The following is a 22,547-nucleotide window of genomic DNA, read 5'->3' on the forward strand; positions in this document are numbered from 1 at the left end:
GAACTTAACTTGTTTAGTTTAGCAAGTGCAGGAGAACAAAAAAAAAAGATAAAAATCAAGAAGCTTGAAGAAAAGAAAATTAGAATATCCTCTCAATGTCAGTACAAGCTCTTAAGTTAAAAACTGTCCGTGAATAGATACACAGAAATCACGAGAAAGTTTCTGCCAGGAACTGCTGAGTTTCCAGGGCAATCATCCAACCAACATAACTAATGCAGAAAGAGGGAAAAAGTCCACTGGTTTTTAAGATACAGTTTGATTAACTTAATTGAGAAGGAGATCACACTATGTAGTTCTTGAAGAAAAAAAAAAAAAAAAAAGGAAAGAAAAAAAAAGGGGAGGGGGGCATGAAATTTTGGCCTGTATTTGATGACTCTGAAGACTCATTCAGTCCTCCCTTTCCCTGTTTCAGGTCCTACATGCTGTAAGGAGAAAGCATTTAAGAAATCTACTTATATCAAATAGGCAGTGTTAGAGTAATTATAAAGTACAACTCAAACAGCAAGCAAAATATTACAATTAACTTTATATTCGTTTACACTGGTTTTCACAGCTGCAGTGTAGTAATACTTGTGCTTAACACTTCAATACGTATAGTAATTTAGGATGACGTTACAGTTCAGGCCCTCCATGTCTAAGGCTGGTCATTTCTGTGTCTATTCTCTATCCATTGTAACTACTAAAATGCCTTTGCTTTTAATGGTGTCTTTTTTAATAGCATTTTTTTTTTTTTTTCATTCTAGGTCACCTGGAAGTCTTCTGTTGAAAATGTTTTCTGTGGGATAAATACACCCAAAGCTAGCTACCAGGCTCATGTTCCTAATTCATCACAAGGAGAACAAAGAAACATGACACACAAACTGGCCAATAATTTTCTGCCATTGGGCTGTATTTTGGTATTGACAAGTCAAAAAGCTTTCATGCACTGGTTTACCTAAAATCATGATCTACAGAAGCCTTTCTCTAGAATTTTAGTCATTTGTGTTCCATCACAATATATGCTCTAATGTACGCATATAACAATCAGGTTAGTCCTAGTCACCTTAAAAAACCCTGTGCTGCTTTATAAACCCTTGTAATATCCTTGCTGTGCTACCAGGTCCTGTGGGGTTTCATGATATGTAGGCCTTATCATCAATCCACAGATCCTTAAGTTATACAATTTCTTGAGAACCTTGCCTGCAGGATTAAAAACCTGACAGAAATGTGACCCAAGTTTTTCTTAACAGCTCATTACACAAAAAGCAATAAAAAAGTAAAATGCAAATGTGTGTATATTTATTAGGTTACTTATTTTAAACTAATTATTTCCTCCTGATTTTGGAAGCATATGTGCCTGACTCATGCACACTTAATGGTTAGAGCTGTTGCAATACTGCCATTCCTTATTCACTCAGAAGCTGAGACCATGAATACTGGCTTTCAGCCTGGAGAATATTAAAATTGATGCACTAGAGAGGGCCCTTAGGGTAAAATTAGCAACATGGAAGCCAAAATATTATTATCAGCCCTTTAAAGAACAATTTCCACAGAATTGTCCAGGTTCCTTCCCTCACCAAAGTTTGCTTTCTTGAGAGTAATCCATACAGAAACTCATACCCCAAGTGCACTGTTTTAAACTGAATGCTGTATACTGCTCTACACTTCACAGTCTTCTTAACGAGCTAAGGGGGATAAGTACAGAAGGTGGACCAGTGACTGCCTTAGAAATGTCAGACTACTAGCTGCAGGGAAATAAATCCAAGTGTAGACTGAGCATAAGCTGCTGTGAGGATTAGGAAGAGCATAAACGAAACCATGTTTTTTCACCGCCAACTCTCTTCTGGTAACTGGATTCATTTGTTGTCTTCTACTTTCAGCAGGAGAGCTGGCACTCCCTTTGCACTCACCTCACTAACACTGCATTTGGGGTGTGCTTGGGCAGTAAAAGTTCCTTCAGTGAAAACTCTGGCAAAGTTAGCAGTGAAAAAGTGCTTTGACTCCTTTGCCAAAGTTCAGAATGCAGACTAATGCCATAAGGTGATTATTATATGCCTGGAAAAAACAGGAATTCAGTTTAGTTTGAAGACATTTATCGCAGCTCATGAAAAACTGGAGGAGGCGGCAATTGTCAAGGTTAATCGCACATCTTGCTTTGCTAGTGTGTGAGGTTCTGAAAGCTATTCAATCTGCTTTCTGATTTCGGTACTGAATGTGTTTGCTCTTCTGAAAAAAATGCCATAAATGGCAGTAACCCACTGTAACAGACAACAGTGAAGAAAAATGCCAGCTTTTGTATCGCTCACTCATGCAATCATGCATACTGCAGAAAATTATATCCATGTTTTTCCCCATAAAGAGATACTCATCAGTTGCCACAATTCTAATTAATCAAAAATAAAACTATAGTGTTGTATGGGGAGTTTTCTTTTGGTCTCACTCTGCCAAAGCAAAACTGGGATCCCTAACAATTAGATCTTTATGTAACACTACTCATGTTTGGAAAAAAAGGAAGGAACTATCACATGAAGCATATGCCTCTCCACAGGCAATGGAAAAGCACATCTGCATTTCAGGGCCTTCTGTTACTGCTGCTGGCAGATGCTAACCGGCTTCATTTTTACCAAGGCACACAAAGGTCCTTTGTAGCATTTCACACCCTAACTCCTTAGAAACACTGGGTACAGCTGTTCAAAAAGAATCTCCAACTCTCTTCTGCTGATTCACACATAAACACACATACACTAGAGTCATATACGCATATATAGTCTAAGCAGACTAATACCTGATCAAACGTAACCAAGTTATAGTGGCCTAACAGGTTGCTAGTTGCCAGCTGATTGAGCATTTTTCCTGAGGCTCAGGACAAGCTGAGCAGCTGACCAAGATCATGCAAGACTTCAGCTTTTTTCTTTCTGTCTTAGTTCAGCCTTGTTCAACTGTGCCCTGTATCTCTGCACACACATATTTGTTAGACATTACTTTCCATTCTTGTCTTTGCTTGTTCAGCTGAAAATAAAAGACAGGCAATGTCCTCCCCATAACTACTGGGTTTAGTCAGTAAGATAAGAAGTGAGATGTCAACTTGTACTCAGCTATCAGTAAAGAAGAAACACAAATCCATACATCACTTTCAGGGGCACTTTTAAGTCCATGGGTTCAGAAATGTTTTTCTTTCTTTCCTCATCCTTCTCAAAACCTGACTTCTCCAGTCAAGTCATTGCCAGCTAACATATACCACACAATGAAACTATTTAAAACTGAGTTACACCTCTTGATAAACAGTATCATTCACAATTCAGGATGATAAAGAGGAAAAATCTTATCTTTCACCAAAGCTAGAGAATGCCCAGGAATAAAAATTCTATCACAAATGCAATCCGCTAAAAACTTTGAAGGCTGACTTTTCTCAGCAGAAAGGATGAAATTAAGCCTCTTTAATGAAACAAACAAATGAGAAAAAAATTTTTAAAAAAGAAGGAGGAAAAAAAATCCTCCCCCCCTCAATTCAAAGGAAAACAAATAAATTCCTGCTTACTTGTGAAGAAGTCAAGGACAATAAAATACATACACTAACTCTAGTGCTAGTCCTATTGGAAAACTGTGGCCTGGATCTTTCAAGACCCTGAACAACACTCTCAGGAATGCCTGAGCCCTTTCAAAGATTTTTTCAACAATCTTACATTGGTTCACTGTGGTGTGGTCAGCCACAATGGGCAAAATAAACCTCTAAAATCTATCATAATACTTCCATGGCTATTGTGACATTCATCTATCTGGTACTTTGTTGCAGCACAATCAAACTAGTAGACTGCAACAAGGATTTACCTTGGTCAGATTCTACTGTCTGTGCTGTATTGTCTTCCTCCAGAGGCCTGGGCAGGGCCACACTGCCCCTCCTCAACCCAACCCCCTCTCCCACACTCCTCAGGGCTATTTAACCACTTAGCAGGAACGAGCTACAGCTGCACATTGTCCGTGTCAACCAACCCACTGCCTTCGAGGCAAGGCCACAGCTGCATGTTATCAATGCTGATCAACCCACTGCCTTCATTCCTCTACAGTTCCCCCATTTTGTTTTCAGGCTGGTCCAAAGGTAATGGGTTAACAGAAATTATTACTGTTAGTTAAACCAACCTTTCTATATTCCAACCCACTACCTTCATTCCTCTACAGTATTTGAGTCCTGGACTCTAGGAAATAAATCCAAATACTACTTTGCTTTCCATGTGACTTTCCCTTTTAAAAGACAGAAAGTTGGTCAAGAACTAAGTAACCCAGGTAACAGATAGTTTAAGTGGTCAATATACATTTTAAACAACTGGTTATCATGTGAGCACGTTTGACTGAAGGATTTCCATTTGTATTGCTGCATTACAAGCTATTCACAAGCTGGCAGACTGTTACAACAATTGTTTGCACTTTATGGACCATGGCCATGGTTGTGTATCATAGCAATCAATTTTTTTGACAGGCAATATAGCTTTGCCATTATTTTCAGGCTACTTTTCAACTAATTAATGTGACACAGATAAACCATGCTAACAAAAACATTCTTTGCTAAGATGCATGATGAAGAAAATTAGTGTTGTTCTACATAATTTTTTTTTCTATTACCCTTTTTTTTAAACTCCTATTTATTCTTTTTTTGGGGGGGATAATCTTGTCCATCTTTTCAATAGCTCATTCTCTGTAAAATAACTCCAGGCAAAAGTCTATTGAAATGTCTAATATGAACCAGAACAGCTTTGACCAGTTCTGATATTGGTTACACTCTAGTTGGCTAAGTAAACATAGCTCAAAAATATGAAGTATTCTCACTGCACAAGAAACGTTATTGGAAACATATTTTCCTTAGCAGAAAAATGAAAATAGGCAACAGATGTAAAGAAAAAAAAGTCCATTTACTTGGTAAATCTCTCCGATATGATTATGTTCAGCAATTTGTTACCTTAGTGTAACTGGATATAAATTAAGATGAATATCAGGCCTAAACACCTCACAGTCAGAAAACTAAACTTTATATAATTTCAGGGAAGTGGGGAGTTGCTTCTCACAGGAAAGTCTACATACACACATGTGTTTGCCTTCTCTCAGGCCAGAGAAGCTTCAAAACACTTTATTCTTAATGAAAAAGGAATGTTAGCAGTCCAGTATTTATGACAACTGTATAGTACTGCTATGTTTGTTCTGGGACCAAAAGAAATAGATCTCTGTAAAGAAAACAGATCATAGTGTCAACCGCTCTGTAAGTTTATTACTCTCTGTTTCAGCAGTTACTTGCTTCTTTGTCATACTTATACAAACTATAGTGGTTGAAACAAAAAAGCATTTATTCTAGAGATCATAGTTCCAGGTCTGAGTGAGAATAAATGGAGAGTCAGCCCAGTTAGGCTGAAGAGTAGTAAAGATATATGTGTTAATTATGAGAAAAGAAAATCATATCTACTGTTTAGAGTTTGAACGAAGATATTATAGACTTCTAATTTCATATAAACATTTTATACAGTTTCTAGTTGTTAATAGCATTGAAGAGAAAAAAGAATTGCATTTTTAAGGCATAGTTTGAACCCATTCCCTGGACAATGATGATGGAGTTTGAAACCTACATGATGCATATAGCAGTGCTTTGGATGAAAGATGAGAAAATCCAACCACCATGGCAGTGGTAAAGGAGGGGAATATGGAAGAGAGGAGGCAGAGCAGTGTAGCTGGACAGCACAAAGGTAACACCACCAGAGAAACAGATAGCGTTACACAGAGAAATATAGATTCATGTTGAGTAAAGAATATTTTGATCTTGATGAAATGTGAGAAAAGCTGCTACAAGAACAGTTAGGAAAGAATCAAATCCACCCATGAAATACTAATCTGATGTAAAGTAAAAGAAAAAATATCACATTAACAAGCAACAATCATATTTACAGAAATCGCAGTCTGCAGCTGCAAAAGCAGGCTCATAAAAGACTGACTTTATACAGGTTATAATTTTACAATTTCTCACTAGTAAGAACTCAGTTTTCTAACTACAGAGTCTCTACCAGAAAAATTTTTTAAAGTAGAACCTGGGTTTTGGCCTATGATTTTCTAACAGATAGAAATTTCCTCCTTGGAATAGTTCTCATTAAATCTTAATTGTTTTTATTGGCTTTTTGGTTTCCATGCCAGATAAATCAAGTACGAATGAGGGCAGCTGAGAAAATGGATTATGTGAATTTTTAAATTGTCTGGTAGTGAATAAAGACACAGTGGCAAAATCTGTACCAATCTCACCTACACATATGTTTGAGAGATGAAATAATAGCCACATTTTCCAAGAAAGAAAGTTTTTTTCGCAAGGTAGAAATTGGAAATTTTGCTGGTTGCAAACAGGTTGGAGAAACTCAGAAAGTGGGAAAAATAAAATTATTAAAGAAACTAAGAGCAAACAACGAACAGCCATTGGTAGTTTATGGCTGCATAGATGAGTACCATGGATTTCTTATAGTCATCTAATAAATTCCTTGTAATCTGCACTCACACACACAAACCACCTAGAAACTGGCTAACAGATACACAAATAACCCAGCTACAAGTGTATTATCACTTTTACTTTTTTTCATTGTCTAACTCTGCCTCTTTTCTGGTTTAATTCAGCTAGGCACAACCTATCCCTCTACTCATATAAATCCTCTTCTGCTACAGATCTGTGTTTAGCAGTGAGGGGAGCAATAGCCAACCCATGTATATTGCATCTATGAAACTGGTAGTTAGAGTCTTTCATCAAGACGCTGCTTTTTCAAGCGCAGCTAAAACATTCTCAGTGCAGGAGAGATGCACAAATGCTGGAACAGGTATGGTGGGTTCAGCATAGTTTGAAAACACAGATGTGCTCCCATGCTGGAAAACCTTCAAATCAATTAGAATTTGGAGTAATTTCTCAGGTTTTCTCTGTTTTAGAGAACTAAGGGAATGAGTCTTCTCTTCAGTAGTCTTTCCCCACTGATATATGTCTTGGACCCTTAAAAGGAGATAGTTAAAGAACAGACTTAAAGCATAACAGGAGCCTTGAACTCTTGTGGAAACAGAAACCTTGCACTCTGTTGTAATGAAAAAACCAGCTTGTGCTTTCAGGTTATTTTGCTGCTTTATCAGATTTCATCCTATATCACACTTCTCTGCCCATCATTAATATTGAACCTTAATATGGGCTAAATTAATTTTTATGGCCCCTGACAGTCTCCCATTCAAGTGAGTTGTCCATGATTGCTAAGCTTCCTAGATCACATACTCAGCTCAGAGCAGAGAAAGCAAATTCAGAAAATACTTTTCCTAAATAATTCATGCAGTTCTGCCATGTCAGCTCTTAACCGGGTTTTTAAAGAAAACAGCAGTGTTGCTCACAGAAAATTGCTTTCTGCTTCCTAGGGAGGAAGAAGTTTGTGAAAAAAGCACGATACATAAGAAGGGATAGGAGAGGCACCAGGCAGTCTTCTGTTAACACAGAAACTAATGTTCCTGCTTCTTATAGTGGTTATTTACAGTGACAGCTTAAAACTTTTAATCTGCGTAATGAACAGACTGACATACTACCTTTTGATGCATCCAGGGAAATATATTTAGCTGAGAAGCCCTCTGATGCCGTGCTCTGACTGGTCACAAAGTACACCATCATCACATGGCCACCACTAGTGAGAGACGGTGGAACTGATCTTCCACAGTACCTGCAGCAAAAGAGACGCCCTAAACTGAATGGCAGTACCTTATGAAGCATCTGTATTACTGGAAGAGGATTCAGCTTTCCTGAGACGTTTTAACAGGTATGCATACACAAATCTCTCCTTTGGATAATACAGATCCCAGCCATATAACCTGTATCGTGGGACTAAACAGCACATACATGTACAAGGGTGCAAATCTAACTTATGTGGCAAAGTCAGAGAAAAAACTGTTCATTAAGTTTTCAAATCCTTACTGAAGTTATTCCATGATGTACCTACAACATATTCTGTTCTTTTGTAGGAGTCAGAGTGGCTGGCCAAATACTAAGGTTGCAAAACACTCTCCATTAGGAAAATAATTTGCTTCTTATTTTCCAAAATACTGCCATGTCAGCCAAGTACTTTACAGTCTGTGGCTGCAGCTGGGTACTGTTCCCAAGTAGTTCAGATGTTCCTGAATTCTAGGGTGGCAAGAAAATCCTGTGTATACCCCCAACTGGAGAAGGGGAAAACCAAAAAAAAGCTTCTTCCCTAAGATAAAATCACATATCAGGGAAAAGTGAAAACAAAATCCTATAAAATGCAGATTTTATGTCAGTTTTTGCTGAGATCCAAACACACAATCTTTTAAGTAACCTTTCTTTCACTTCTGCAAGTATTTCAAATCATGTCTTTTCCTGGGCACAGATATATTAATACTTTTGAACTTATTTCCCATAAATCAAAATATTAATGCAGCTGGACAATGCTCAATATTGAAACCTGTCCTTAAAAAAGCTGCCCTTCTGACACAAGTTAGTTTATCCCAGTATACTATTCATTAAATGTGTTTCTCATTCCTTAGTCAAAGAAAGCAAATTGCCTTTACTGTCCTAGGCAAAGAAATTGCTGCTGTTGTTTCTGTAATGCAGAGAAACTAACCTATACACAAAATTTAATGAAGCAAACTAGATGTCAAGATCTACAGAACAGTGCTCACTCTACAGTAATTAACCGCTGTAAGCTAATGGACATATTCACCTTCCCAATTTTTGCACAGTGCTGTTGTCATATATTTCAAGATAATCTCTTCTGCAATTATAATCAAATGCCAAGTTAAATGAAGTGAACATCAGGCGGATAAGGTAGCCGGGCTGAATGTTGATAATCCAGGTACAGTTAATACCATGTGGGTAGACATGCAGACGACCAGGACTTGTAATGTTTCCTTCCAGTCCAGTGAGAGTCTTTCCACATACTGTAGAGATTTAAAACATCAGGTAAAGTCATATATTTATAAGAAAGTTAGGCACTTACAAAATTGGTTACTTCTCTTTCTGAAATTTCACAGTCGTCTTTTCCTCAATGTATACCATACAATAACTGATTCAGAATTTATCTCCCATTACACCATCATAAAACTTGATGGCCAGCTGTTTTCAGTGTATAGCAAAATTTGGAAAGTCCCAACATTCTACACAGAACCAAAAAATCCTTACCTGTATCTGATGGCCGGTACTCAGCTCTGAAGCCAAGGTTGGTAAGAGAGGAAGCTCTGAATTTGATATAGAGATTGTTCCATGTAGATTGCACGGTAGATGGTACAGCTGTACCACAGTATTTCTCCAAAAGAGGAGAGTCTGTGTTGTTGCCGTCTCTGACCTGAAGAACAGTGCATTCAAAATATTCCATACAAATTTCTATTACATTAAAGTTTTAAGCATAAATGAATTCGTAAGAACCGTATAAAAGAAATCCTTAGTAAGTCAAACCTTACCCTTTCTTCAGCATGGTTTCTACTACAGGCACATACAATGCAACCTTATGACTTCCAGAGAAGCTCTCTTCCACCAAAAGCATGTCAGGTAGAGACGAGCTGGGATTTTACACCCTCAACAATAAGGGGCACATAAACCTCCACAACCAGGTCTGTCTATTTAAAGACACCTGATACTCATCTGATTATCAAAATGACATTTTCATCTTTGGAGAACCAAGAAAAAGTTTAGGATCTAATCATGAACCTGGAAAAGCTTTTATAACTGCTGTAGCAAGTTCTTGCCTGTCAAGCAGTTCTGCTTTGGTGGAGATAAGTATGAGAAGGAACATACAGGTAAGAATCTGTCTGCTATTCGTAGCATATGTGTATCATTTTTTACCTCAATGTAGTCTGAGTCACAAGTGGTTGCATTTCGAATGCCGAATTCGGTAAAGTTAAGAATCACCACTTTGCTAGCTGGCTGGGAGATGATCCACTCACAGGTCTTTGGGTGAGGGGATGTCCTGGGGTAGTAAGGTGAACGGATAGTGCCTGTTCCAGACAAGAAGCCTCCACAGGCTGCCAAGACACACCAAGAATCAGATTTTGTGATGAATGGTTTCAAGGAATGTATAACGTGATGCCTATCAAATATCGTTATGAAATTAGAAGAAAACCACCCCTAAAACCCTGTCTTCTTACAGCATCTACCACAGATCATCCAAGTAGTATTACGAACATATTTAAAAGAACATATTGCAATAAGTATAGCATAAACGTGCATGTATAGAAGACCAATCTAACTGTGCCATGAAAACTAATGGATTTGACTCACTTGTTTCACAGAGACACATAGATTTGTTGATGACTAAGAATTAAAAGACAGAAAAAATGTCCTTTTTTTAGGCAGATTTAGGCAGATTACAGCTATATCATCTTTAGTATGTTAGCAGTAAGTGATTTATCATTAATAGAAGCAACGAAGGGTGCATTTCCAAGCACGCTAGGAGAGCCGACTACAAACTTACTGCAGACATCATCTTAGTGTTTATAAAAGTAATAATAAATAGAGTGTCATGGTCTTCTTTCTTTTGAAGTTTGTCTTAAACCCATTATACGGATAATATAGCACAGCAATGACTGAAAGTGTTCGAATTACAAACAGTTCACTGTGCCAGTCACCAGTTCCACTTACCAACTTGATAAATGGCCCTGAAGCTAGCCCTCTGCACTGAAGCATCAGACTTGAACTTGATCCATAGACTGTTGCTGGTAGAAGTGATTGGAGGCACAAGTGTACTATGACAGAATTTTCTAATAAGAGAAGACATCTCACTGTCACCATCTCGAACCTAGTCACCAAAAAGAAAAAAACAAAAAAATGTCAGATCATAAAAGTTTTGGGATCTCATATCCAGATAAAATTATAATCTCAGAAAAGCTGCTAAACAACAAAAGGACTATTTTACTTCTTTATAAAAGGGGCAAAGAGCCATCACAGTAATTGGCATGAGCACACGATTTACAAGAGCTCTAAGGAAAATAAGATGATCAGCACAGAGGACACACACACACACATTACTGTCATCGGACATTAGGATGAAACAGATCTCCCCTATGAACCACAGCTTTAGTACAATTTGGGCCTATGCTTCCAAAAGTGACACCTTTAGTATGAAAGAGACAGGTAAGGTGCTCACCAGCAATAGCTATGAAATTTTTTCCAGCACTAAAATCTGCTTGGGAAAAAAGGGGGTATTTGTGATTTTCTTGCTCTGGCCATGAAGCTTCTAGTGATATTTTAATGGCACTTCTTCAGAACAAGCACATGTCCCATCATAACCATACATCAATGCAGAGAGACAGCTTACTAAAGGAGATGCAACTCTGAGTCCTCAAAGCAGTAAAGAGTTATACTGGTATTTCTCCATTACTTTATCTGAAAGGTCCAATGCATGATAATGACAACGAAGCTGTATCAAGGAATCATCTCCAGCTTTTACCTTCCCAATGCTACTCTACTGACCTCAATCAATCTGCTAATCAAAGGAGAAATGTATCTTTTTTGTTTTCCCAGATTATGAATCCTGATTGTCAAGGAGACTAGAAGGGAGAAACCTATTTGCACCCCCAAACTTCAGGCCCTCAACCTGAGTAAGAAATAGTAAGAACAGGTGCATCTGGGGACGAGGCAGAGCACTGATATAGCCAAGGAACTCTGGATACCCTCTGAGGTGCTCGTCTCATTCCAAGAGAGCAGCCAACAAGCTGAGGTCCAAAAAACAAGTCCTCCGCTGTTTGCGTGGGCAAAAGATGCAATTATTCTCCCAAAGATCCTCCTTAAGAAACCAGCTCTTTTCTGCTGTAAAAGTGGTGGTAGCTCATGTAGCTGGAGCTGCTTTTTAAAATGCATCTATATGCTGTTGACCCCAAAAATTCATGCCAGTGAAATCATTGGCAAAGCCAGGGACATCCAGCTTTCAGGTCCCCTCTCATCACCTCTTCTTTCCTCCTCAGCTGTACTCCTCCATCAGCTGGGAGAGAAGGCAGGGAACCCTGATCGGTGCCCTAGGCAGCAGCTTGGCCTGCTTGCGCAGCTTTCATAATCTCAAGCTGGTGAGATGGCTTTCTGAGTAACAGATATTTTTAATTTCCCTGGAACCTGAGTTTAAGGTGACAGAGTTTATAGTGGAGCAACTGAGACCTGAAGTTGTACCGGAATATTTAGAAAAACTTTGGACAGCAGTGAAAGTTTCCAGAACTATAGTTCCCAGAAGTTTACATATTTTTCTTGATCTGATTCTCCTTACGTTTTTGGTTTATAAAGCCCAAAGAGTAGTGATAAAAACAATGGGTTCTCTGAACGATGTGAGTGATGTTTCCTATTGCCAGTTAGAAAGATGGCATGGAAAAGGATCTGTCTTGGCTAACACCTTATCTGTGCAGCACCATGTCACAGTCTTTCTTAAACAAGTTTTATTGTCTCTAGTTTTTTATTGCAGATCCCTGTTCTCAGGTCATTCCTTCCTTAGTAAGGGACTAAACAACCCTCTCTGAGCAAGTGCCTGTGAGCTGTGTCTGGTCCCTGTGGAAATTCTGCAGGTTTCCTGGTATCACCAGGGATGGGAATAAACTGCACCTTTTCTAAGTGACAAAATCATTGTTGCGGAGTGACTTTTAAAGTAACTTAACCACCCGAAAGCTATCTCCCTAGCTGAAGTTCATTACAAAACTGAGCATGACAGTATTTTAGGAAAGCATATGTGCAAAATCAGGCCTTGATAAAAGAGCAGTGCTTTAGTCATACCAACTGTCGCAGTTAGAAAATGTCAGTCTCGTTTCTCTGCTCTGGCCTGAGCCACCGAGTGAGAGGGCAGGAAGAGGAGGAGGACAGAAGCAGAGGGAAACTGAATGGCTTGTGACTGCTCAGCAAACAACGAGGTAAATGCCTTGCTGAACTAATGCAAACCCAACTGCGTTCAACAGAAATGGTTTTGTTTTTCTGGCTGCTGTGAATTTAGCTGCTGTTCTGCCAGCAATTAGGCAAGAGGAGTACCAGGCCAAACAAACAAAAGCTGTCTGTTTTCATTAAACACACTTCCCCTCTCATTTCAGAAATTAATTACACTTCATTCCAACCAAAGTCTCTGAATTAGAGGAGGGAAGGGAATGATGTCAGCACAATAACATCTTTTAAAAACAGATTAACTGCGCGGAGCTTACAGGGGCCTATTCCTCACTTGGTCAAGAAGAGATTAAACATAAAACCAAGCCCACGCTGCCACTTAACTGTGTGGCCGGCAGGGCTCTGCGCTGGGGCTGCAGGGTTTGCTCCTACCTGCTTCAGCTGTGGCAGCACCTTTGCTCATCAACTGAGTGTCTGTGCCCAGTTTGTTTTGCTTCTGTTTACCTCTGTGCAGTACAGCCACAGCTTTATACAGACAGCAGTACCCAGCAGTCATGCCACATAGGATGAGGTATTTATGACTGTATGGAGAAATGCAGGCCAGGTACAACAGCAGACGCCTTGAGATGTGGCAAGTCAGGGCACAGGACAGAGAACAGGGATGGGGTGACAGAAGCAGGAGCACAAGCCACAAAGACCTTACCAGGCCCTGAGGGTGCCACCAGGACTCACTGGCCCAGCCTTGCCTCCCCCAGCCCCCCCCAGCCTGCCCAGGCCCAGACCCCCATGTCAGCCTCCCAGGGCTGCGAGTCCCTGCCCCAGAGACACAGCAGCAGGGCCAGCCTCCAGCTCTCCACAGCCCGGCCCGGCCATGGGCTCTGCTGAGCCAGGCTCACCCACACGCCCACGTCCAGGCCTGCCTTCCATCCCCAGCCCCAGGGAGATGCCCCCTCTGCGCTGCCCTCCAGGGAGCCCCCAGGCCCCCGGGAGCCCCCGGCCCAGGCAGCACCATGCCAAAACTCACCCGTGGTCAGGTAAAGAAATGCAGACCTGGACCCGGACAAAACCGAGTTTAGGAATAACAAAGAAAATGAACAAATGGCATCTAGTGTACTTAAAAGGCACCCTGTAGCAGTGTAACACGAAGCTGCAGACCAATGAAGACAGAGCTAGGTGTAAAAGCAAACACAAAAATCACCTCAAGCTAGTATCAACCTTACTATTGCATTATTATTACATTTTCCATATAGAAACATTCTAACTGTACTATTATTTTTTCTATAAGAATTATTATTGAATAACAATTATTGAATTCGACTTGTGAGATTTCAGTTATGCTAACAATAAACTCCTGGCTTTACTTACGTATATATGTACATATGTATGTATATATAACTATATATATATGGTGTACTTCCTTTTTGTGCCAGAACAAGATTCTCCGTATAACACCATGACTCCAGGAAACGCTGCATAGTGGCTATGGCATTATTTCTGTTTTTCTTGCTTTTGGCATGCACTTACCGATGGCCCAAAATCCACCTTAATCGTGTACAGTGAATTAAGAATTAGTGTTAAGCTAGATGGATTTTCTTGTTCTCTTATCTTTGCTTCGATCCAAATATGGTCCTGCTCTTTTAGCCCCTGTGCCTTTTGGACTCTAATAAGGCACACCTAGTCCTTTGATTAACACCTATTTCTGCAGTGGGCCTTGGGACAGAAGTTATGCAGCATGGTTTTGTACACACATGTAATCAACCTCTCATATCAACTGATTAAGAGAAGTCACCTCAATATAATTTGATGAACAACCAGTGTGACTCTCCAGCTCCATATGGGTGAAGTTGAGGTATATTCTTTCATCTTCTGGCTGTCGGATAATGTAGATACATTGTCGGTTGCTGATATAAGGGTTAGGCCAGAAAGGGGATGTGATAACCCCTTCACTATCCATGTAATTTCCTCCACAACTTAGATCTGCTATATAAATAAATAAATAAAAAAAAATAAATTTGCAAGTTAACTGTTTCCGCTTAGACCACCTCTGCACAATGGCTGCAAATCAAAGAGGATTTCTGTATTATTAACACATGTCAGTTACATCCATTCTTGTGTTGTTGGCTATACCTTGGGAACATTGCAGACCTTCCAATTCACCAATGCTGAAGTCTACTTACCAGGAGACGTTGTATAAACAATGTGGAAGCCTTTATCAGTAACTAAGTCATCAGAGTGAAAGTGAATCCATGCATACGGACCAGTAGTTTGGAGTGGGGGTGGAGATCGGGTGCTACAGTATCTTCCAAGGACAGGGTCTTGTGGAAGAAGACCATCTCGAATCTAAACAGAAAGTCAGATCAGTGTTTAGGATTATTAGATACGTGCCAACTGTGAACAGTACCAACACTCTTAGTTATCTTGGGGGCCCCAGGAGATACTGTATATGGTGGATGGAGGGAAAGCTCATAGGAAGTTTCCTCCAAACATACCCACCAGCATCACTGTGATGGTGCTCCTGGGAAAGTCATCAAGGGTTTTGTGAAAGGGAAAGTTTCAGAAGATCTACTGTTGGTTGAACTATTTTCCTGAAATCACGCTCTGTATTGCACAATTTTGCAAAACATGCTATGCCAAAGCAGCCTCTCATTTCTATAACTGGATATTGGTGAATCCTATAACCATTCCCTTGCACTTCACAAAAAGCCCTAAGCTCACACGTCAAGTCATGGACTGTACTATAATAACAATCTATTAATTTTACATCTCTTTCTGTAATAGTTTACCTTAGGCTGATTAATTCTCTGGAGGTTGACATTTGACAAGGGGTTTCTTTGTAAGAAAGTGAAAGCTTCCCACCAGGTATTTTGCCTGAATCCCATCCTCTTTAGTTGCTCGACTCCCACCGACTTCAGTGGAGCGGGATCTCATCCCCTTTCTGTTATACTGCCTGTACCTGACTGTGCATTGATGACTGGAATAAGTAAGTACAAATGAACATTTCAACCCAGGATTTAATTTTCAACGGTCCTCTTCTGTACATACAAAAAATTTTGAAATATCTTGTTTTGCAATAACATAGCCATAAAATGCTTTCATAATCCACAATTACGCTTTACCTCTAAATGGTCATAACTGCAGTTTTCATGATGTTCTAGGCTTAGTGTGCCAAAAGCAAATGTGATGAGGAGGCCAGGACTGGTTGAGATGGTCCAGAAACAGTCTCTGTTTACAGGATAGTTACCAGGGTATCCTGGAGAGCTTATCGAGCCATAAGTACCCGTCAGCTCACCACCACATTCTAACAGAAAAGAAACATGGAAGAACACAGTCTTCAACACCACAGGTCAGGTCAGAAGATGAATTCTCCTGTAGCATCAAAACCAGGTAACACTTTGGAAACCACAATGAATTCAAAACCAAAGATGAAGCCAAACAAACCACCAAGTTACTTCTTTCTGTAAATTGTACAATTAACTCTGCAACTCAATTATAAAAGCAGAACTCCAAATATTTCCTGATTTCCACAGTAAAAGAAAGATTCTTTCCCAGTTATGATGATAAAGTATCTTCAGGAGAATGATCAAAAGCACTGAATTGGATTGGATTTACAAAATTAATCTGAATTTCTGTACTTTGTAAATACTCTCCATATTTTAGCCTAGCAGAAGACTGTTTTAATTTAAAATGTTAATTACAGGGAAGGCTATTTTATATATCTATAATTAAAAAAAATACCTGTCAGCATTAATGGTTGGGAATGGTACAGGTAATTTGCCTGTTATACCTAAGAAATAGCTAGTTCAGTGACATCTATACCTCTCCCCCTCCTTGCTTTTTTGTTTTTGCTTTTGTTTTTTTCCCCAAAAAGATCTCTTCACTTTTCAGTATCCATATTTTTCAATTAGTAATTATCGATCCAATAATACCAACTGAAAGAAAAAAACTACCAAAAATCACATTAAAAGCATTCCAATAAACATTTCTGGAAATACAGAAACTGTTTCCATCATGACTTTTCTACACTTTTTTAACTCTGTGGTTCTTTCAAGACACAACCCAATGCACAATTTTGTTTACAGACAATACACGGAACATTGAAGTGAGCTTAATATTGCACAAGATGATTTGGGGTTTATATCTAGAAATGCACTGTTAGGCCTCCTGGAGGAATCATGCAAGTGGCATTACTAAGAATTCAGGCAGAAATGTACAGCAAACCATGCCAAAAATCTCACAGATAATTTAAAATCAAATTCCCAACAATCTATCATGTTTGGAAAGCACGGTTTGAGCTCTTTAGCCTGTTGTAAATTGTCAGCGGCAAAAAAAGGTAACTTGCTTGTTCAAAGTACTAGATCCTTCTGTGAGATAAGAGAACTGATCAGAACAGCATCTCCAGGAACATGTGCTCTTTGGGGGATTCCTCACAGGAGGTACAAAACAGCAGCAAAAATTTATTCATGCAGAGGCCTAGATCTGGAGTTTAAATATGTTAATGTGACATATATGTCTACATTTCAGCCTCACTCCGTAGTAAAATATTTTCCTACTGCTCCTAATGTTTCCTAATCAAATGAAATAAGCCATATATTTTGCTCCAAAGCCACAAAGATGCTAAATTACTTGACATTTCATCAAACTTACCAGGATCCTGAGATTCCCACTGAACAGTAAAACCTCCAGCCGTAACAGTGTGGTTCGAGTAGAACCAAAAGTACAGGGAACTGTGGGAACTGAAAAGCTCTGCAGGAGGTGAGGAGCCACAATATTTTCCCAGCATGTGCATTGATGCTGAAGGCCCATCGTGGATTTGAAGGAAGTTAGAGTTACACTCATTACTTGCCTCCAGTTGGAAGAATGGGAAAATAATATGCAGAATCTAACAGAAAGTAACAAAACAAGAAATCTCTTTTATTCCATCTGCTAAGATACAGTTTATGCAATAACTCTGCATAAAGCAGATATATGTGTTCATGCAAGTATAACAATCTACGAGCTTTAGAACCATTATGCCATTTTCTGAAAAGTTCCAGGACAGAAGAAGATATTACAGAAACCTTAAGGGTCAAAAGGAAAAAGAGAAAATAGATAGGAAAGAATTTGGCCAGGGAAGTTTTCTGGAAAGAGCATTATTTCTATAAATTAATAACTGAGACCATTTGACTGTGTCTGTTATACATGTAAAATATCTATGTATACATTTCAAGCCATGTATATTTCACAGCATAAAATACTTTAGGTTTCCCATGGCAGTTTTCTCATCAGATAATTAACAATGCTCACCCTTGCTATGGTTGAAAGTATTGTCATGGAAGTTAAAAAATTACATGATCTTTTATTACGATATATATTCTTTATATTATGATATTATTTACATATATTACATATATTATTTACATTATGATAATATATGTCTCATATATTATGAGATACATAAAATGTGTCTCATAAGCCCACTCTGGACATTTAGTGACATGCACATCTTTACGTATGTTCAGGTTCCTCACTCATGTGCTTTAGTGTAGCTCTGCTGAAGACAGCAGTGGCTCTCAGGCTTAAAGTTGAGGATGTGTTACATACACATATACAATGCTGTGGAAAGCACTGGTTTATAAAACTACTGAATTCATTCCATGAAATGTCAAAAATAGATCAAATATTTAGATCCCAAGTAAGAAGTCCCATGCTAAAGTGTGAAGTACATGTTCTAGTTGTTATTTGTAACACAAGTGGAATTGTTAGTAGCAGATCAAAATCAGACAGAATCAGAATATACATTTGAGTGCAATATCCAAAAATCCTTAAAAAAATTCAAATGCTGTTATTACGCACAGCCATTGACAATATGAATTAAGCATTCCATATTCCTGGCACTCAGAAATCTGAAATGAAATTGTTATGGGGTCACTTAGCTCACAAACCAACTATGGAGCCCATCTGAGCAGAGCTTTTCTCATGCAGCTATTCAGAGATCACATTGTAAAGCACAGTAAAACAGCCACCTTCTCCAGCTGGTGGTACCTGAATAAATTTTAATTCCCAGCTGCACAGGAAAAACCTTGAAAATGTAATCCATGCAAATTCTTAGGCTAAAGAGTCTGAAGGCCTGTAAAGATTTGAAACTTAATATTTTTGGAAAACTATATGAGAGGATGGGATCACAATATTGAAATATGTGGCATGAAAATGGTCATGTTGACTCTGATGAGATGAGGGAATCCTGCCCAGTAAAGGTTTCTTTAACCTGAACTCTATTTTACCTTGCTGGGATTAGCTTGAATAACCCAAGCACAGCTGACCCCACTGTTGTACTGTTGGCTGTTTGGGTTGTTAGGGTAACTGAAAGTCCCCTTGGAGCCTGAGAGATATCCTCCACACGCTGCAGAAAGAGATAAAAAATTAAACAGATTGATTTGCGCTATGACTATATAGACTTAACCAACACCTAACCTCCTTGCATAGCTTTTTTTTCCCTAAACATCTAAAACAAGGGTGGAAGATACTTCTATAAGACTCTTCGGGATTTCCTCTAAAGTAGAATGACATCACAAAAAATGAGCAAAATTACTCTCTGCAGGGAAAGTAGTTCCTGGGAAAAGAACAAAGATTTTTCAGCTGGAATATGTGGATATTACCAAAAGATGTTTATTCTATCTCAGTAAAATGTCCATAAACATGTCCAGAAGGCTACCTCTAGATTGAGTCTTTAAATTTTTCACCTACAATGAAATAAAATTTTAAAGCTAACATGATACAGAATTGTCAGCAGTACTGCATCACAGAAGCTATCTGTCAGATATTTTATTGTCCTATTTATTCTTTTTGGTCGGATTTCTGGGCCTGATAATACCTCTCATGATATACTGTGGTCTCTTCTCTCACTGAGCCATTCAATGACTGGTAGCTGTGAATGGGGAATCCCAAACAGCTACAGAAAAATATGTACATAAAGCACCCAAAATATAATGCACATATAGCTACAGTGTACAACAAGCAGCTGTAGTTTAACATTGAATGGATGCTAAAGAAATATTCAGTTCCCAGCAAACTGAAATGAAATATTTAGTTTCAAGGAGTGGTAAAAAGAACATGATTTTGAAGTGTCCATCTAAAACATCTCACCATTTTTCAACCAGATTCACAATTATCATGTCATAAAATGTATTACTTTTCCCCTCATTAGGAACTAAAACAAAAGCTGATACATTATAATATCTCACTGGATAAAAACTTTTTTTTTTTTTCTATCCCTTCTACTATGAATGGTTAAAAATAACTTTTCCCCCCACATGCTTAATAATAAAACATTACTGGTTAGATATTTAATGAAAATAGGAAAGAGTCTGAAAATAGAGCAGATTTCACAGGAGGTCAATGAAAGTTTTACATTCTGTATTCTGTGGAAAATTAATCTGCTTTCTTCACAGCAACCTGCAATAAATATGAGCCATCTGACAGATAGTTGCCACAGGGACACTCACTGGAATGCTATCCTGAACTTGTTTAATGAAAATTAATAGCAAAAAATCCCCAAAAACCAGAAAAAGTGATAATAAGAAGAAATGTTAAAGGTAGGACCTCACAGTCACTCCATAAAAGTCAGAGTCTCCCATTTTAATGGATGATGCTACCTTCATTAAAAGTTTCTGTTTGAGAACCTTTTCTCGCTTTTCCTCTTGACTAAAAATGTCAGGATGTCTCAGCTTGCAACAAATGAAATAGTATGCAGAAAAGAGAAACATCAATATATTATCTTGTAAATTTGTTCTCCTTATTTTGGATCTTCTTTCCCAATCAGCTTACCAGACCACTTTCTCAGGAACAGAGATCTGATTTTAGGATGTCTGGCCAGTGGGCTTGCAGATCAACTTCATTGTTACACTCCCACTGATAAACAAAGCAGCTATAAACAAAACTCATGGATAACTGACTTTAAGGGACTTTGGATTGGGACCTGTAATCCACTGAGAAGAGGGCTGGGTTTTCTCCACCATGACTTGGTTCTTATTTACATACTAATCATATACACCAAGCATCTACTCGCTGAGGCCTGGTGGCTCATTTCTCCTGGGCAGAAGGTCCTGGCCGTACCTTGCTGGGCAGTCTGGCACTGTGGTCCTGTCCAGGCGCTGGTGCACTCACAGGAGTAGCCATTGACCCCATCTGTGCAGCTGCCCCCATTCTGGCATGGGTTGCTAATGCATTCATCAATGTTCTCCGTACAATTAGGGCCTGTCCAGCCCACATTACACAGGCAAAAATATCCAGAGATCGTTGCCTACAGGTATAAGCAAATGCAATAAACTTAATAAGCATGAATCACATAAAGGCATCAATGTAGTCTGCAGAAAGACTGGTATTTACACTTTTTTTATGTGGAGATATCAGAGCAAAGAAATAAAACCTTTGAAATATAATGGCCTTGATGGTCACTGGTGAACACCAAAATAAAGCTAATCAGATTATCTAGCTCTTTGTTTTTTCTATTAAGTTATTTCTTTGCAGGGCTTGTTCAAATTACTTTCTAAAAGTCAAATCAGTATTCATTTAGTCATTCAGAAAACTGTTTGCTTGGCTTTGAAATTATCACCCTAGAAACAAGTCAACCATATTATCTAAACCTTATAAATAGCAAGTCAAGATAACAGTGGTTTATAAATCATTTCTCTCAAGCCTGTTATCTAGGAAGTCTGCATGCACTGCAGTTATGTGGGCTGTTAACTTCCATTTTCACCCTGAAGGATGTTAAATGGGAACAATTTCATTGCCTTCACTGCATTATTCCTTATTCTGTATTTCTTTTCCATTTCTTTTGTCTCAACCTTTAATACTTCTCCTCATAATCAAGTCTTTCCATATCTCTAACTGTTTTAATTTCACATCCTCTTTCTTTATACTCATTTTATAGTCACAGTTTTTACAGGTTAAGCAGAACATGGTATTCCAAGGTACATGCTAACAATCCCATCTTTGGTGACATACAATTCATGTGCTACATTCTCTATTTCTTTTTGCATTCTCTGTTCATGTCCTGGGTGTCCTGAACAGAGATTTTCAGTATGAGGGAAGACAATTTCGATGTGTATTTAGGGCTCTGAATGCTGCTTTAGAAGTGAAAAGCTGTTTTCTGATCTGCATTCATTTAACTAACATTGCATTCCATGTCACTATGCCAGCCAAATATAGCTTTGCTGTTCTTCTGTTTTATTAGATGCTTCTGTAGTTCCAATACGGAAGTATCTGACTGTGTTATTATCTTTATGCAGTAGTTCGTAGCCATGATTGCCTATGGGTTTATGTTATATATTTAGGGGAAGATGTCATATCTTTTAATAGGCTGACTAAGATAAATAGTTTCTAAATAGTCAGAAAAAATAGATTACACCTGGGCACAAAGGGCCCTTTAAATATCTGAGTGAAAAGACAATAGGTATCCACAGAAGAGAGAGTGAGGAATGCTGAAAAAGGATAGGGTGGAGTGCAGGAGAGGGGATCATGTCCTTTCACACAGAAAATGGGAAAAGGGAAAGGTAATGTATAGAATCATAGAAACATTCAGGTTGGAAAAGACGATTAAGAACTATTAACCTAACACTACCAAGTCCATATCGTATGTCCCATTTCCCCCATGCTGCCCAAGATCATCAAAAGAAGGATATACCCAGACCAATGTGGACAAATGGGATCAGACTCTACTGGAACAACAAACGTACCATTTGTGAAA

General features: G+C 38.7%; 1 protein-coding gene across 1 annotated transcript in view; it reads right to left on the minus strand.

The window, feature by feature from the left end:
* CUBN (cubilin) overlaps window positions 1-22,547 on the minus strand; it is a 155,117-nt gene that overhangs the window by 111,324 nt on the left and 21,246 nt on the right. The window contains exons 16-26 of the mRNA XM_005228854.4: window positions 20,915-21,101; window positions 19,084-19,202; window positions 17,468-17,702; window positions 15,940-16,121; window positions 15,001-15,163; window positions 14,613-14,803; window positions 10,613-10,769; window positions 9,818-9,996; window positions 9,158-9,320; window positions 8,700-8,916; window positions 7,552-7,682 (exon numbers count right to left, since the gene is read on the minus strand). Of these exons, the coding sequence (XP_005228911.3) occupies window positions 7,552-7,682; window positions 8,700-8,916; window positions 9,158-9,320; window positions 9,818-9,996; window positions 10,613-10,769; window positions 14,613-14,803; window positions 15,001-15,163; window positions 15,940-16,121; window positions 17,468-17,702; window positions 19,084-19,202; window positions 20,915-21,101 (1,924 nt within the window). The remainder of the gene's footprint in view (window positions 1-7,551; window positions 7,683-8,699; window positions 8,917-9,157; window positions 9,321-9,817; window positions 9,997-10,612; window positions 10,770-14,612; window positions 14,804-15,000; window positions 15,164-15,939; window positions 16,122-17,467; window positions 17,703-19,083; window positions 19,203-20,914; window positions 21,102-22,547) is intronic.

The sequence above is a fragment of the Falco peregrinus genome, chromosome 5 (assembly GCF_023634155.1).
Source record: "Falco peregrinus isolate bFalPer1 chromosome 5, bFalPer1.pri, whole genome shotgun sequence".
Taxonomy (NCBI): Eukaryota; Metazoa; Chordata; class Aves; order Falconiformes; family Falconidae; genus Falco; species Falco peregrinus.